At 50.8% G+C, this 17,510-nt stretch overlaps 1 protein-coding gene across 1 annotated transcript in view; it reads left to right on the plus strand.

Annotated features, from left to right (window-relative positions):
* Positions 1-17,510, plus strand: part of LOC144953984 (death-associated protein kinase 2-like) — a 69,414-nt gene that overhangs the window by 20,597 nt on the left and 31,307 nt on the right. Inside the window, exon 3 of the mRNA XM_078884581.1 lies at positions 14,162-14,383. Within this exon, the coding sequence (XP_078740707.1) occupies positions 14,162-14,383 (222 nt within the window). The remainder of the gene's footprint in view (positions 1-14,161; positions 14,384-17,510) is intronic.

A 17,510-nucleotide genomic window follows, 5' to 3' on the forward strand; every position in this document is an offset into this window, starting at 1 on the left:
TGGGAGCCGTCACCCGAGGATTCCCCTCCACCGCGGGTCCGCGTAGCAGGCATGGTTAACCACGTACGCGCACACCCACACACAGCTCTGCACGGCACTCACCCAACGCTGGCCGCTCACGTTACGATCGCGCACCTGGGGTACGCCGATTACGCACGCCGAGAGCTTACGCAAGTAACGAGCACACGCGAGCGGGGCACACGCCGACACAACGACTCAAGCCGCCGCCGCCGTGCGCGCGAGACAAACCGTACAACAATGCGCAGCCGATTACGCGCTCGAGCGGCGGGGTCGGGGGTCAGGGGTCCACCACCGCGCCGCACTTTACGCAAGTAACGAGCACACGCAAGCGGGGCACACGCCGACACGACGACTCGTCCCCTCCCCCACTCGCGCGTGCACGTCAACACAAATATCGTACAAGGACGATTCTCCTCTCACACGGCTGCGTAGTCACGCCAACACACAAAAGTGCTCCCCCCGGGCGTTAACGCACACACCTCCGTACCCGCACAATCGTACAGAGACCACGGCCTTTATGCATAGAACGACCACACACTCGCGAATGCAGTGCACGCTAATACCACGTTCCAAAAACACCCAACAACACGGTTTTGTTACTACGCTCGAGATTTTATTAGCCCTTGCTAACCAACCGAGCCACCCGTGTGTGTGTGCGAGCCAGCAAGGCGCTTCTAACCCACACTCTGGTGCCGTGTAGCCCTATTCTATGCTGCGCTCTCTGCCAAACCGCTTTCCTACTCGTCCTTACCCCGAACTAACCCTCTCCCACGGATCCTACTCTCCGCTCTGAGGTGTTGTAAGGCGCGCAACACGATACCGTCTGTAGTCCTTGGTGACCTTGCGGCGCTCAGATCGTCCTGCAGACAATCTAGCGGCTCGCCCGATGACTCCTTCGTCGCTGACCCCGTGTCCAAACTCCAGAAGAAGAGAGTTCCCTACTGCCCCTGCGTTTTCTTTTAAACTATTTACATCAAAGGCTAGGCGCCCCCGTCCCGACCGCCTTGGTCTCTCGACCAATCCTGAGCCCAGGATTTCCCGCTCCCCTGCGATCCCGCCGGCCTTTGAACTTTCGACCAATCAGTCGTCCCGGGTCCTGATCCCAGCTATCTGCCTTGCTGACCCGTGTTTGTGTTTGTATGCGTTTCTAACTGCGGGGCTCTCTGAGCTCGCCGTGGTCGTGCGATCTCAAATCCGCCCACGGCGCCGCAGTGTTACTTGGCCTGGGAAGGGTCCTGTCCAATTCCCTGGCCCTGAGAAACCGTGGGGTAACCCCCCTAGGGGGCCCTCGGGTGAAAACTCAGGGTAGGTGACCCGACCACGAGGCCCTACGTGGGTGCGGGTGCGTGTTTATGTGGGGGGGGTGATGGGGGGCAGTGCGGCGGTGGAAGCCGGGCGGCTCCCTGGCTCGGCCGAGCGGCCCGTCGCTGTGGCACCACATAGCCCCCCGGGGTGCCAGTCCCCGTCCCGGGTTGACTGGAGCACCTCGCCTGGGTTGCCCCCACGAGGTATCGCCGTGGGGTCCGCGGGATTCGCCCGGCCCTTGTGGCTGGCCTCGGGGGTGGCGGCTCCGTCTCCTGGGGCTCCGGCGGTGGTCTCCTCCTCCATTCCAACGGCTCCCCTCGGTCTCTGGCACTTGCGGGCTGGGGAACAAACTCAGAGGCGGTGGGGTTTAAGGGTCGCCGTCCTCGTCGCCCCCGGCCCCGCCCGGGGCCCCTCGGAGCCCGGGGCTCCGTGGGGCCCATATACTGCGCGAGGCCCCCGGGCACGGGGGGTGGGGGGACCCCGGGGTTTCGGGGTACTTGGACGGCGGGGCTCCCCCCCTCGGGGGCTGCTCGCCACGGCTTCAGTCGGCGGATGTTGACCACCATCTCCCGGCCCCTCTCTCCTCCCTGAATCAGCACCGTCCATGGTGAGATCTGCCGTCTCACAATCCAGGGTCCTCGCCAGTAGGTGGTCAGCTTCCCCACCTGTCCGGCACCGACGCGGGGAGTGTACAGCCACACCTCGGAGCCCGCAGTGTAGAAGGGGGGCTCCATACGGGGTCGGGCGCCCTGCTCTTGCCGCTGGTGCGCGGCCTCTCCGTTCGGGTAGGCTCGGCCCCTGGCCCCTCGCAGGGTCTCCAGCAAGTGCTCCACGGGGTGGCTCCCTTCCTCCCGTTGCGGCGGAGGGACACCGAACAGCAGATCTGCGGGCAGGCGAAACTCGCGACCAAACATCATTAGGAACGGGGTCTGTCCTGTAGATGTGTGAACGGCGGTGGTGTAGGCGAACAGGGCATAGGGGAGGTGTTCGTCCCAGTCCTGTTGATTCGCGGCCGCCATGCGTTTAAGCTTCCCGGCCAGAGTCTGGTTCATCCTCTCTACCATCCCGTTCGCCTGGGGGTGATATGCCGTGGTTCGGTCCTTCTGGATCCCGAACTCTCGGCACAGCGCCTGGAATAGTTCGGCCTCGAATTCACTACCCTGGTCGGTAATGACTCGTTCGGGGATCCCGCACTTAAGTACGTAGTTTTCCACGAAGGCCCGGGCCACTACGAGGGCTGTTTTATCCGGGATAGCCACCGCCACGGGGTAGCGGGTGAAGTACTCCACCGCTACAAGAATATATCGGTTGCCCCGGTGGGATCGTGGAAAGGGCCCCTGCAGGTCGATTCCGACCAACTGATTCGTCCGACTGACTCGGAACGGCCTCAGTGGTACCTGGTACCTCGCCGGCTTTTGCCCACACTGCTGACAGGCCCGGCAGCCCTGCACCCAGGCGGCCACATCTTGCGCCAATTTAGGCCAGAGATACTGGCGACGCAGAGTCTCCCGGGTGCGCCGTTCCCCATCATGGCCCCCGAGCGGGTGGTCGTGTACCAGTCGTAGTAGTTGGGGTCGCACATGGGCGGGAACGCAGATGCACCCAGGCTGCCCAGCGTCGGCCAGTTCCCTCACCACCCCGTTTTCCACACACAACCGGGCATACAAACCGCTCCAGGGCCCTGGTAGTGCATCCTCCTTCTCTCGCAGTGCCGCCTCCACCGCCGCCAGATCCGGATCTCGCTGCTGGGTCTGTCTCAGCTGCTCGTCGTTCAGGCCCGGGAAGGCGCAGCCGACGTCCTCCTGGATCCGTCCGATCGGGTCCCGAGCTGCGGGTCCCGCGCTTGCCGGGCGGTCGACGGGATCCTCGGTGCCACCTGCGAGGGTCTCTGTGGCGCACACTGCACTCTCTCTCGCTGGGGGGGGGTCAGTGGCCGCGGCCGCTCGGGGGTCCGTTGCCTGCCGGCAGCGTCCCCCCGTGAAACACGGGCAGGCCTCCTCCGCCCTCGTCTCGGCGAACACCGTGGGTCGCCTCGACAAGGCGTCCGCGTTTGCATGCGTCCGGCCAGCCCGATACTCGATTTGCAGGTTGTATTCCTGCAACTGCGCCAACCACCGGGCCATCTGCCCCCGCGGCTCCTTGAATGTAAGAAGGAACTGCAGAGCATAATGGTCAGTGCGTACGCGACATCTCCTGCCGTACAAATACGGCCGGAACTGTTTGCATGCGAAAATTACGGCGTACAACTCTTGGCGGGTCACGCAATAGTTCAGCTCGGCCCCACTCAAGGTCCGGCTGGCGTACGCGATGACTCGTTCCGTCCCCTCCTGTACCTGTGACAACACCGCGCCCAGCCCGCTGCTGCAGGCGTCGGTGTCCAAAATAAAATCGGTGGTAAAATCGGGGAAAGCGAGGGTGGGGGCGTGGGTGAGGTGATCTTTGAGAGTGGTGAAGGCCGTCTGGCAGGCCCCCGTCCACTGGTAGGGGTGCTTAGGGGAGGTGAGTTGGGTGAGAGGGTGTGCAATCTCGCTGAATCCCTTTACAAATCGACGATAATAGGTGGCGAGCCCCAAAAATGATCTGATCTCCGTCAGATTCCTTGGCCGTGGCCACTCCACTACGGCGCGTACCTTCTCCGGATCGGTGTGCACGCCTGCCTCGCTGACGCGATGCCCGAGGTACCCCACCTCGCGTTGTGCGATGTAACACTTACGTGGCTTGAGCTTGAGATGAGCCGCTCGCAGTCGCTGGAACACCTCTCGAAGCCTGGACCAATGCTCAGACAAAGATCTACTGAACACTATCACATCGTCCAAGTAAATCAGGCACTGTTCCCATTGCAAGCCCCGCATCACCAACTCCATCAGCCGCTGGAACGTCGCAGGCGCATTGGTGAGTCCGAACGGGAGTACTCGAAACTCGAATAGTCCCATCGGGGTGGTGAATGCGGTTTTCGGCCGATCTTCCTCCGTCATCTCCACCTGCCAGTAACCGGACGCCAGATCGAGGGTGGAAAAATACCGCGCTCCTGCGAGACTGTCGAAGGTGTCGTCGATGCGGGGTATGGGGAAGGCATCGCCGAGCGTGACTGCATTTAGTTTACGGTAATCGACACAGAACCGGGTTGACCCATCCTTTTTCGTTACCAGTACCACCGGGGCAGACCAAGGGCTCGCGGAGGGCTGGATTATGTTATCGCGTAGCATATCCGTGACTGCCTCTTTGATCTGGGTCCGTTCAGGCGCGCCCACTCGGTATGCGGGGAGTTTGATGGGTCGGGCTGCACCTGTGTCAATTTGGTGCTTGACCAGGTCGGTCCGGCCCACGTCCGAATCGTGCTCACTGAACACGTCGGCGTACTCCCGCAATAACCCGCGCAGCTGATCGGCCTCCCCCTTAGGTAAGGCTGCCCAAGGCACATGTAACGCATCCTGCAGGGGAACAATCTCGGCTCGGGGGGTCGGGCCGACCCGCCAGGCCAGATCCTGGCTGTCCTCGGGGCGGCCAGGGTCCTCCGCCCAGAGTGCGAACACCGAGTCGTTCGAGTGGCGAGCATGCAGGGGGTGTACGGTGGCTACCGGGGTGCGTCGTCGTATCATTGCCGGGGTACTGTGTGGGTTAAACACACGTATAAACAGCCGGCCCCCATCTGCGTTTACCAGTGTGGCTGACCCTACCACCCCGTATCGCGATGCCAACTCCGGGTGAGGAGTCAGCATTACCTCGCCCGATGGTCGGTGGGTTGGGTCGGTGGAGAGGGTTGCCACTGGCACCAGCATCTCGGCGAGAGGCCCGATGGTGACGGCCGACACCAGCGTAGCGGCCACGGGTGTGAAGCGTGGGCGATTCGGCTCCTGTCCTAGGAACGGAATCCGCTCCCCGCTGCCCTCCACCGTAGCGCATCGTTGCCGGGGCTGTACGTTAAGTCCCAACTTTTCCAGGAGGTCCGTTCCTGCAATGCACTCGTGGCACAACACACTCGAAACGTAGAATTCCTGTGTGCACACCTGGTTTCCTATGCGGACCTCTAGGGTGGCTCTCCCCAGCAGCCCCATTCCGGCTCCGCTCGCCGTGTGCAGCGCGCGGTCCGGTGCCTGCAGGTGACGCACGTCGACCCCGATTGCGCTGCAGTGCGCTGCGCTCACGAGCGAGGCCACCGCCCCCGTGTCCAGCAGAATTCGGGTACGCACTCCGTGTACCTCCCCTTCCACCAGCGACGTGGCCCCCGTGATCCCCGCCACCAGCTCCCGTAGCCAGTCGCCAGGAGTCACCGTTTCCGTGGGCGTTGTTGTTGGAACCTGTGTGGAGATCACTCGCTCGCCATTATTACCATTACCGTCTATTTGTATCGGGACCGCGTCGATTGCACCCCTAGTTGGTCCGCTCACTAGGAGGCGTTGGAGTTTAACCCCCGCGCCTGCCTAGCTCGGGTGATTTCAGGACAGTCTCTCACTAGATGCCCTCGGCGATCGCACATATAACATGCCCGGGGAGGGGGGGCGGCTCCGTAGTGGGCCCCCCGCCCACTCCCTCCCCCCCCATTACGCCGCTGTCCACCCTCCGCCTCTAGTCGGGCTACCCTCCCAGATAACCCTCCCACCGTGGCGCGTAGGTCCCCCATTTCAGATCGGATGGTCTCAACGGAGGATTGCAATTGGGTCATATTTTTGTTCGTTTCCTCGCGTACCTGGGTTACCTGGCCGGAGACATCCTTTATACCCGTTTGTATACCGGCAACCCATCCCGGGGTTGTCTCGCGGGACACTGGAGGTTCTCTTTCCCGGCCCCTTACCGTCCTCGCGAGCTCCTGTTCCTCCTCCTCGTCTTCCGAGAGCAGGCTCGCAATGGCGCGCTCTCGTCCCAGCCCCCGGAGCTGCGCGCGTTCGCTGTGAATTCTTTCACACTTACGTGCGCGCTCGACAAGGGTGTTAAAGGGAAGACGTGGGCAGCTCATGTCTGGCTGCCACCACGCCGTGCGAGACAGGTACCGCTGGATTTTCTCAGCAGCCAGTTCCTCAATAACCTCAATTGCGTACCCCGGGCGTGCGATCTTTGTTAACTCGCGCACATCCTCGGCGTAATCACGGAGATCTTCGCCAGGTTGGCGACGGCGCGCCTCTAAGGCCGATTTTGCTTCCTCCTCGTCACGCGTGCCAAAACGCTGATCGAGTCGGCGCATCAGCTCCTCTAGCTGTGTCTGTGCGCTCGCGGGTAACGCTTCTACAAAATCGGCTGCCCGCCCATCAAGATTCATATTAAGTTGACGTACTGCCTGCGCGTCCGTCCATCCATTAATTTCCTTGGCCCCTAAGAGATTGCGGGCGAATGCCTTCCACGAAGGGGCCCCCCGGCCGGTAAATATCAGTCTTATTTTAGCGTGAGGTAACGCGGGGGTCCGTACCGCTTCCGACACCAATTTGTGGGGGTCGCTAGCCCCCGAGATCCCTCCCTCGATAATACTAACGGCCGGACTAACATCATCAATCGCCCCCCCGCTGCTAAGCGAACCGCCGCTAGGCTCCTCACCCATGGTGTGGGAGCCGTCACCCGAGGATTCCCCTCCACCGCGGGTCCGCGTAGCAGGCATGGTTAACCACGTACGCGCACACCCACACACAGCTCTGCACGGCACTCACCCAACGCTGGCCGCTCACGTTACGATCGCGCACCTGGGGTACGCCGATTACGCACGCCGAGAGCTTACGCAAGTAACGAGCACACGCGAGCGGGGCACACGCCGACACAACGACTCAAGCCGCCGCCGCCGTGCGCGCGAGACAAACCGTACAACAATGCGCAGCCGATTACGCGCTCGAGCGGCGGGGTCGGGGGTCAGGGGTCCACCACCGCGCCGCACTTTACGCAAGTAACGAGCACACGCAAGCGGGGCACACGCCGACACGACGACTCGTCCCCTCCCCCACTCGCGCGTGCACGTCAACACAAATATCGTACAAGGACGATTCTCCTCTCACACGGCTGCGTAGTCACGCCAACACACAAAAGTGCTCCCCCCGGGCGTTAACGCACACACCTCCGTACCCGCACAATCGTACAGAGACCACGGCCTTTATGCATAGAACGACCACACACTCGCGAATGCAGTGCACGCTAATTCCACGTTCCAAAAACACCCAACAACACGGTTTTGTTACTACGCTCGAGATTTTATTAGCCCTTGCTAACCAACCGAGCCACCCGTGTGTGTGTGCGAGCCAGCAAGGCGCTTCTAACCCACACTCTGGTGCCGTGTAGCCCTATTCTATGCTGCGCTCTCTGCCAAACCGCTTTCCTACTCGTCCTTACCCCGAACTAACCCTCTCCCACGGATCCTACTCTCCGCTCTGAGGTGTTGTAAGGCGCGCAACACGATACCGTCTGTAGTCCTTGGTGACCTTGCGGCGCTCAGATCGTCCTGCAGACAATCTAGCGGCTCGCCCGATGACTCCTTCGTCGCTGACCCCGTGTCCAAACTCCAGAAGAAGAGAGTTCCCTACTGCCCCTGCGTTTTCTTTTAAACTATTTACATCAAAGGCTAGGCGCCCCCGTCCCGACCGCCTTGGTCTCTCGACCAATCCTGAGCCCAGGATTTCCCGCTCCCCTGCGATCCCGCCGGCCTTTGAACTTTCGACCAATCAGTCGTCCCGGGTCCTGATCCCAGCTATCTGCCTTGCTGACCCGTGTTTGTGTTTGTATGCGTTTCTAACTGCGGGGCTCTCTGAGCTCGCCGTGGTCGTGCGATCTCAAATCCGCCCACGGCGCCGCAGTGTTACTTGGCCTGGGAAGGGTCCTGTCCAATTCCCTGGCCCTGAGAAACCGTGGGGTAACCCCCCTAGGGGGCCCTCGGGTGAAAACTCAGGGTAGGTGACCCGACCACGAGGCCCTACGTGGGTGCGGGTGCGTGTTTATGTAGGGGGGGTGATGGGGGGCAGTGCGGCGGTGGAAGCCGGGCGGCTCCCTGGCTCGGCCGAGCGGCCCCGTCGCTGTGGCACCACACATATATATCATCCGGTTCTCAGGTTAATAGAGCAGATTTTTGTTTGTATTTGCATAAACCACTCTTTAATATTATGTTTATATCAATCTACAACAAATATATAAAAAAAAGTCACTGAATAACAATACTAACAATTCCCCTTATTGAGCCAAATAAAGCCTCTGATTTTCAATACTTTTTTTCTGGAGGGTTCTGCATTGGACGATTTGGCCAATTTTATTAATGAGTGTTTAGCATGTGGACGGAAACCGGAGTACCCAGAGAAAACCAATGCGAACGAGGGAGTAACACTCAAATCTCCACACAAATCGCGTGAAATAATCCATTTACATGCTGCTACATCCTGGTCACCTTACAATTCAAGTGTATGACACCTGGTGTTCTCAGGCGGTCTCCCAAAATGCCGATCAGGTTCAGCCGAGATTAAATCAAAATCACTCTTTCCATTCTCTGTCTATAGAGAAATAAAATATATTTCAAATCGGCCTCCCTAGATTTGTCTCAATCGGCAACATGTTCTTTAACACGCAACCTCTGGAGTGGTTTTTGCCCTTCTGGGGCTCACCAGCAGTGTCAGGCATGCTAAACAAATACTGCAGCTTTACCAGATGTTCTTGGCAAGTCCCCCTTTAATAATAGGGTTTTTCCCCTTTTTTCTGGCCACAAAGCTGAAACCTTTTTACAAGGATTCATGTCTGCATTAACCACAATACTTGCAGTCAAAATGCAAACAAAAAACACACTATGATAATATATGCATTGTCCTTGAAACTGATTGGTCCACACCAAGGGACGGCTTTATTTTGAGCCTCGACCCAATTGGTGCTCGACCATAGGACGCCTTGTAAAAAGGTTTCAGTTTTGTTGCCAGAAAAAAGGGGAAAACCCCTATTATTATATTTTGGTACAGGCAAAGGAGGTCTAATGGTGTAAGTCCCCCTTTCTTCACCATGGATCATCTGTACAAAAACATAGTTTAAATCGAAACCATAAATATTGTATAAAACCTGGCCAAGATCAGCTGAGCGGAGTCAGCAGACTGACAACCACCTCTGCGTTGATAGACGCGTTTGTTTTCTTTCATGAAAATTAAAATAAAAGTTTAAGCAATAACATGCTGACAGAAATAGCACCATACTATATCTCAAGTTTTTCCCCGATCTATAGACACAAAACTTATCAAGCTGTTTGCGTACCAGGGTTAAACCTAAAAGATTATCGTAAATATTGTCCAATGACAGGAAATGAGAGCCATATGTGCGACAAGATCCTTTCCCTCGAGTAGATGTTTTCGTATCGTTTTAATTTAAATAGCTTACATATCTTCTTTATAGTCTTGCGAGATGCGATTATCGTTTACTTGGGTGTCAGTGCACTGAAATTACATTGCCAAATGAACACACACGCGCACACAACCCTTTATGGCCAAAGGCACTGGAGCAAACATTACGTTGGAATAGGAAAGGTTGTGCCTTTGTACAACATGTGCTGGCATCCGCTGTTGTGGCAGCTGCCCAAGTGCTGGGTGAGATTGGCCAGTGGGTGTGCACACGACACCGTACTGGCTCCTATCCCTCGGTCCCAAAGGACAACGAGACTCCCACATGGGAGCCACTCCTATCTCTCTCTTTCTCTCGTTTGGCTGCTGTCGATTGAGAGCAACAACTACGATTTCACGTTCAGGTGGTCAAGCCAGACAAACGTGTCAGGAGCAGCAGAAGTGTATCGCTGCGATGTCTCCTTGTCCCAGGGCCTATCTGGCGTTTTGTTTGGCCCTGAAGATGGTCATTGGCGTGGCTTGTGTTGTTGTTGTTGCTCTGGAGACCGGGAGATCGCTGATCGATGTTCGGTATTCGTCGTGATTTCTCACTTAACAGTGGGGTGCTTGAAGGCTGCCATCTTCCACTCCCATGAGCCAGCAAGATGCTCGGAGACCTTAGCACCTTCCACACCACCACTCCCATGAGCCAGCAAGATGCTCGGAGACCTTAGCACCTTTCACACCACCACTCCCATGAGCCAGCATGATGCTCGGATAACCTTAGCACCTTCCACACCACCACTCCCATGAGCCAGCATGATGCTCGGATAACCTTAGCACCTATGCACACCAGGGGACACACTGGCACGGTTACAAATGGTGCAGGTAGAACACAAATTGTAAGTATTTTTTCACTAAACTGAGGTAACCCCTGAGAGTAACGTGGATTTATTTCCCCCCCTCAGGGCTGCGTGTTGTTTTTACAACGACGCTTTAAGGGAGAGTTTTGTGCTCCTGTTTTGAGTCACTGGGTTGGCCTTTGGCACCACCTTGCACCGGACTTCAAAAGAGGCCACTGACATTTAAGGGTCGCTCGTTTGGATCATTAATTTTCAATAAAGATTTACTTTCATGATTTTATTATATGATCAGTAAATAGGAAAACCCATGTAATCTTAAAGTACGATGCAATCACTTCAGGGTAAATGCTGAAGTTGTACAAAACAACTTTTCTCTCTGGATTTTTTATAATTAATAAAGCGAAACATTTAACGACGTCTTCAGTTATCTTGAATGCGACATGCAGAGACATGAGCAAATGATATGCGTGCTTAGCGAGTACAATAGAGGTTTTTTTGTAACTCATTTATATGAGTGGACTCCATGTTATGATCTGATAAATGCTATCTGTGGTACATTCTACCCATATTTGTGTTCTCTCACTATGGAAACCACAGTTATACTTTAGTAAAATAAAATCTTTCTCTTCTTGGTTCTTTCGGTAAAGTCACGTAGAAGGGAAATAATAAAATAATAAAAATAAAACATAATAAAATACAATTCTCACGACGTTTCGGCCACAACGCAAGTGGCCGAAACGTCGTGAGAATTATTTTATTCTGTTTTATTATTATTATTATTTCCCTTCTACGTGACTTTACCGAAAGAACCAAGAAGATGAATCCCTGCAGTCACGAAAGCTTTAAATCAAATTTAAAATCTTTCTCTTTTATTTATTCTACATGTTTTTTTCATCCCGGCCGTGCTCTTGGCATCATGTCTCGCAGAGCAGCACAATCCTTCATGTCAGAGAATAACCCACAGAAGTGGACACCACAGAGCTGTCTCTTAATTATCTTCAAGTCATCTCCCTTCCACAGGCTTGGGTAGCAGTACTTACCCACTCACTCTTGTCACTGAGAGTAATGTAGACTCTAATTGTATGTGATGGGTTCTTGTGTGCTTTAATTGGTGACCGAGACTGATAACATGTTACATCTTGAGAACCCGATTTAAACATTGAGCACTGCCTCGAATCAAAGCCCGGATTCCAACGGGGCCAGCTGAGCAACTCTGAAGTTTGACATCAGCTGACATGCTTCTGCGATGTTGTCTTTAGCTTTCAGTGGGCTTTGCATGCACATGTTAAATTTGCACATCATTGAGGGGAGTTCTAGAAAAACATGAAAAGTCACATATACGTTGTAAGAAAACGAAAGATCATTTCAATGGAAGACTTACAATACACCTTTGATAGCTGTTTTTGTATCATGTCCCCTTAGTCGGCTACACAATTAACTTAATAATTCACTTTTTTTCCATCCACTTAACCCCCACCGTACGCTCATGATAAGCCTCCTTTCTGGATAATGAGAGTTTGTGGGTATAACCGGTTTTAAAAGACACCCCTAAATTATAGGATGTCATCTATTTAACAATTAAGCACTGCATTAATTTTCTTCACTTTCTTCTTTTGTGTGGTGTTTGAAAAGAGCAGCAGTCTAGAAATCGTATGCTTAAATGTTGTGAGACATTCCACGGCATCCGAGATGTTAGCTGAGTGGAGTCTGTGTGCTCCACCAGAATACGTATTAAAAGTATTTTTCTTCTTCTTGGTTCTTTCGGTAAAGTCACGTAGAAGGGAAGTAATAAAATAATAAAAATAAAACATAATACAATAATATAATATAATAATATAAAAGTATTTTTGTTATATTACCAGGTAGGGCCCACTGAGATATATAGCTATTTTTCAGAAGTGACCTGGCCACAAATGATAGCCCTATGATGTGGCTTATCATGTGGAAATGTATCGCAGCCATATACTCTCAACACATATTTATAAATAAATGTGAAGGGAAAACCCGGAGCTCCCGGAGAAAAATACACGCGACCATAGAGAGAACATGCAAACTCCAAATATACAAGCATCAGGGTCGGGATCAAACCCATGACCTCCCGTATACCAGGCGCAGTAGTTAATATCTCGCCACACCGTGGCACCCCAGAGTGGAGTGCGCTTGTTCTACCTGAACACGCGGGGCAGTCATCAGTGATGGTTTGCATCTCACCACATTTGCAGTTTGGTAAGTCCTCGATCTTCCATTTATGGAGGCAAAATCCAGATATTTAATTTGTTGTTGGACACGGTTGAGATTGGTCCCCACTGTCGTCAGGGCAAAGATAAAGCAGGTTGTTCACACACACTGTAATACTGTGATATATTGGAAGATTTACGATTTTATCTTACATGGCTACTACTGCTCAGCAAGGCCTCAAGCTATTTTTTGAGCAAATCGGTCTGGGAACATTTCTTTGTTTGGTGTCACATTACAACCTGCAAAAAAAAACAGTTGGAATTCCAAATATTTTATCGACTTGGCCAAATGGTAAAGAAACTGATGCACACATAGACGTCTGCAAGCTGTCAGACATGTTCACGACTGAATTAAATGTAAGGTTACACCTAAATCCACAACGGTGTACAATATCATTAGCTTTTTTGCAGCTGAACAATGATTGTCATATAAATAAATAAAAATATTCAGCGACTGCATTGGCAGTGGTACATGATTGACGTTAAAAAAACCTCACCACACTCATTACCCCACTGCCTTACAACAGAAAAAATATATAATAGGATGACAATGTGGGCAGCTGCCCTTTCTAAAGGGGTATTGTCCATTCTTTAATTGAAGGGAGATTGCCTGAAACATTTACCTATTTACATTGTTCTGCCTAAGGCGGTGCTAATACTTGTTTACCCAGGAAAGCCTCATTGAGTTGCATTACTCGTTTTCAGAATGGTCCTGCCAATTTTATTTTGCAGTCGGGGGCGACGATTGTGATGTAGATTCCAATTGAGTCGTTTACGGGTCGTGTACATTTTTTGCATTTGGAAACATTTTTTGCATTTGGAAACATTTTTATGAACTATGAAAACAATTTGTTTCATCAGCTAAGGCCCACTGAGCTACGTAGCTGCTTTTAAAAAGCGACTTGGCCATAAATGATAGCTCAACGAATTGACATCATGTGGAAATTTATAGCAGTCAAAACTCGAAAATCATGCCTCTAAATGTGGAGGGAAAACCAAAGGACCAGGAGAAAAGCCCCCCGACAACGGGGAGAACATGCAAACTCCAAATATGTAGGCGTCAGGGTATTCATATCATAAATCAAGGCATTATATGCTAAATTGTATACAATCCAACTAAGCTATTTAAAAAAAAACGTTACAATGGTGTGTGCTATATATGTCCTAACCATATTAAGCGCTCATGAACATGTGTTGGATTTAATAAGTAAAACCTCCTAAAATATAAATTATAAATATAACATTTTTTAAATGTTTTATGATCATAGGAATTCATATGAGTTGTACATTACTTTTAGCCACTTTTCCTATCACCCTTTTCATCAATTCCCACAACTTGTATTCGCTCACTACTTATCTTAAATGTAAACATTTGTATAATGTGTTCTGAACTGCACTTTTACGTGGTGGTTCAGCTTTGAGCTCAAAACGTGTTTCCGTCACCTCCTGATCTTCGCGCAACCGCCTCCTCCCTTCCCAGCGGGCAGTTTGCAGTCGTGAAGAAATGCTGCGAGAAAAAGTCCGGCCTGGAGTTCGCTGCCAAGTTCATCAAGAAGCGACGGTCACGCAGCTCTCGACGGGGAGTGGTGCCCGAGGACATTAAGCGGGAAGTGAGCATCCTGAGCGAGCTGCGACACCCCAACATCATCAGCCTGCACGAGGTGTACGAGAACGACACCGATGTGACCCTCATCCTCGAGCTGTGAGTCATCTGATTCTGTGTTTATGTCTCATACCGTTGTTGTAGGAGTAACCCGTGGGGCCCTGCCAGCGTTCGCAGTGGCCGTGCTTCGGGTTACACTCCCATTACTGTGTATACGAGGCTACGCAGAGGGTCATAAGCCTTTGTCGAGATTTCCAATCTTACCGCTGTCACAAGACAAAAGCCTCAATGTCAAGTGTAATGGCTGGGAGTCGGCCATTATCTGCCTTGGCATGGTAATCACAGCAGACCTATGGTATCCTTTGACGGCAAGGTGCAGTCCTGCATTAAAAACTAAAACTATTTTATTTTTTATTTTGGTTTAACACGTAGGCTTTCATGACCAACATTATTCATAATAAAGGTTTGGGGGTTTTGTTTACGTAACAAACCGTACTGGCTGTCGAGTGGTGAGGGTTACGACACATTTATACGTACACGATCTAACCCTAAAACCTTTATTATGAAGATTTGTTATTTTACTGGGTAAGGCCCTCTGAGCTATATAGCTATTTTTCTGATGCCACCAGGCCACAAATGCTAGCTCAGCGAAGTGGCTTAAAAATGTGGCAATTTATAGCAGCCAAATGCTCTGAACACATGTTTCTAAATGTGGAGGGAAAAACCAGAGGACCCGGAGGAAAATCCACGTGACCACGGAAAGAACATGCACACTCAAAACATACAGGAATCAAGGTGGGGATCGAACCCACGACCTCCTGCATACCAGGCGAGGGAGTTAACATCTCACCACTGTAGCAAGATGCCAATTTCTTGCCAATTGCTTGCTCATGCCACTGCTGGTGGAAGGGACTCCACTTGAGGAATCTCTCAAGGGTATCTTGGCCTACTCTTTCATGCTCATAATTTTAATTTGAGTTTAATTCTCATGCTGTTGGTGCATGTGAAATTTTACAAGTGCCCTTCCATTTTTGTCTTAGAATGTGAAACACAAAAGTGCACTGATGATGTGGATACACCCACGGTATCTACTTGAAATGCCTTTAAATGTCAACTGGAGTTGCATTTTCCATTTTGCCAGACATTATCTGTTTTCAGACATTTTCTTGCATAGACAGTATACAATATATTTTATTCTATATGCCAAATTACATATGAATTGTTTCCACATTTCAAAACTCTATAAGTGAAACTCATGAGCTGAATGAGAAACTGGTCTATACTGTGTTTTCAGACTGGCATTTAGGAAATGACTTTTAATAAAGTCTATACTGTGTTTTCAGATTGGCATTTAGGAAATGACTTTTCATAAAGTTCACAGAAATATGGGTTTGCAGCATTCTTAATTGCTTTATGTGATTATATAAAATCGACACATGTAGCTGTAGCCTATTGTAAATCAAACATTACTAGAGGGGAATTTGTTGTTTCGTGTCAGCTCATTGGTCCTCAGTACCCATAGCTACCCCAAGTAAAACAGAGCATATGTTTCAGGCGCTTTCATTTGTTACTGATAACATTAATGATTAACCTCGACAACATTTATTGAGCCTCATTGGCTTTGGGAATTTTAATTACATGGATAAATGAACAAAATACTTTTTTCTTAGCATCCAAATGATAGTGTTGCAGGGCATCTAGACTGGACATACAACAACAAAAAACCTCCCTTGGGGTGCTTCGATGTATCTTATGCAACAACAAGGAATAGCAGCTGATATCTGGAGCATCATATGCTATTAAGAAGGGAATTCCCAACATGCATAACATGCAGAATATAACATAAAGAATCGCAATTCAATGAAATAAGTATAAATACATAAATTATGTTTTATAACCTCACATTTTTGCCATTGAAGCATTGAACTCACCTTTGTGAGGACAGATGGCTTTGCCTGTTCATGTAATAGGGTTTTAACAGCACTAAAATATTGATAGAATACAATAAACCCATTGTCATTAAAAATCCTTTTTGGACGTGTTACTTAATGATACAATTTTCTTAAATGCTCCAGTTGGTATACTGCAGCGCTTGTATAATAATTTCAGTATTGTTATAATTATTATCGTAACCCTTACAATTATTCAGAGTCCTTTGTTCAGTCGACTGCTGGATGATGGTTATCCCACATCACTTCTGACATGTGGGTTGTATGACCATGCTTCAGCATGCCAGTCGGTGCTGGTTGGTAAAGTTTGGTGGGTGGCAGTGGCAGGGCAAATTCAGATATCACTCACCACTGACGTATCTGCAAATACACAACGCTGATGAAGTATAATGTATTTGTTTTAGCACAGTGTTGATGAAGGAACAGTCATCTCTTGCGACCGCCTGCTCATCTGGCCATCGTGTATCGAGCATTTCAGTGTTTGTCACCGGCACCAGTTTACTAGATCCACTGTCATCTCACTTACAGGAATCGCGTGGAACAAACACATTTTCAATATCGCTTCTAAAAAGAATTAATCTATGATTTAGCCTTAATTTTTTTGTAAAAAAAAAATTCTGGCATGAATATTTCACAAATGTTTAGCATGTGCCTCTAAATGGCATGGGCATACACTCAATGAAAATGTGTCTTCCATAGTCCTGATTTCCTTGCACGCATTTGTTGGTCAACATTGCTGAAGCAGCTTAAGCATGAATTACTTTTGGTTGTTACAAATGTCAGGTGTTCTGTTATTTATCTGCGGCTTCTTAATACGTATTGACATTCTGGGCACTCATAGATATGCATGGCATACTGATGAGCCTGAATGAGAGTGAGGACACATCCATACACATACATGTCTCTTACGCAGGCAACTGTTTAATGTGTTTCTCGAAGGCCTGCTGGAGGAATGATTGTGCAGTATTTCTGTTGGCGAGTGAACCTCATCTTTATTTGTTTATTTTTATACTTTTGTAAACCTCACTGGAGCATTGATGGCATAATAGAATGTAACTTACATTTAAGTGTCCATCACTTCATTCACTTCGAAGTCGGATTTGAACTGGCGTGTCTTCTTGTCTATGAACACTGCCATAATCACGAGCCACAGGTGCAACATCTCCAGTTGTCATGAACTCACAATGGGTGTATGGGCTGAAACGCCTTCACTGCATGTGGGTACATGCACGGTCTTGATCCCTGCTACATTGATCCACCCAGTAATTAGAAGGCAA

The sequence above is a fragment of the Lampetra fluviatilis genome, chromosome 3 (genome assembly GCF_964198595.1).
Source record: "Lampetra fluviatilis chromosome 3, kcLamFluv1.1, whole genome shotgun sequence".
NCBI lineage: Eukaryota > Metazoa > Chordata > Hyperoartia > Petromyzontiformes > Petromyzontidae > Lampetra > Lampetra fluviatilis.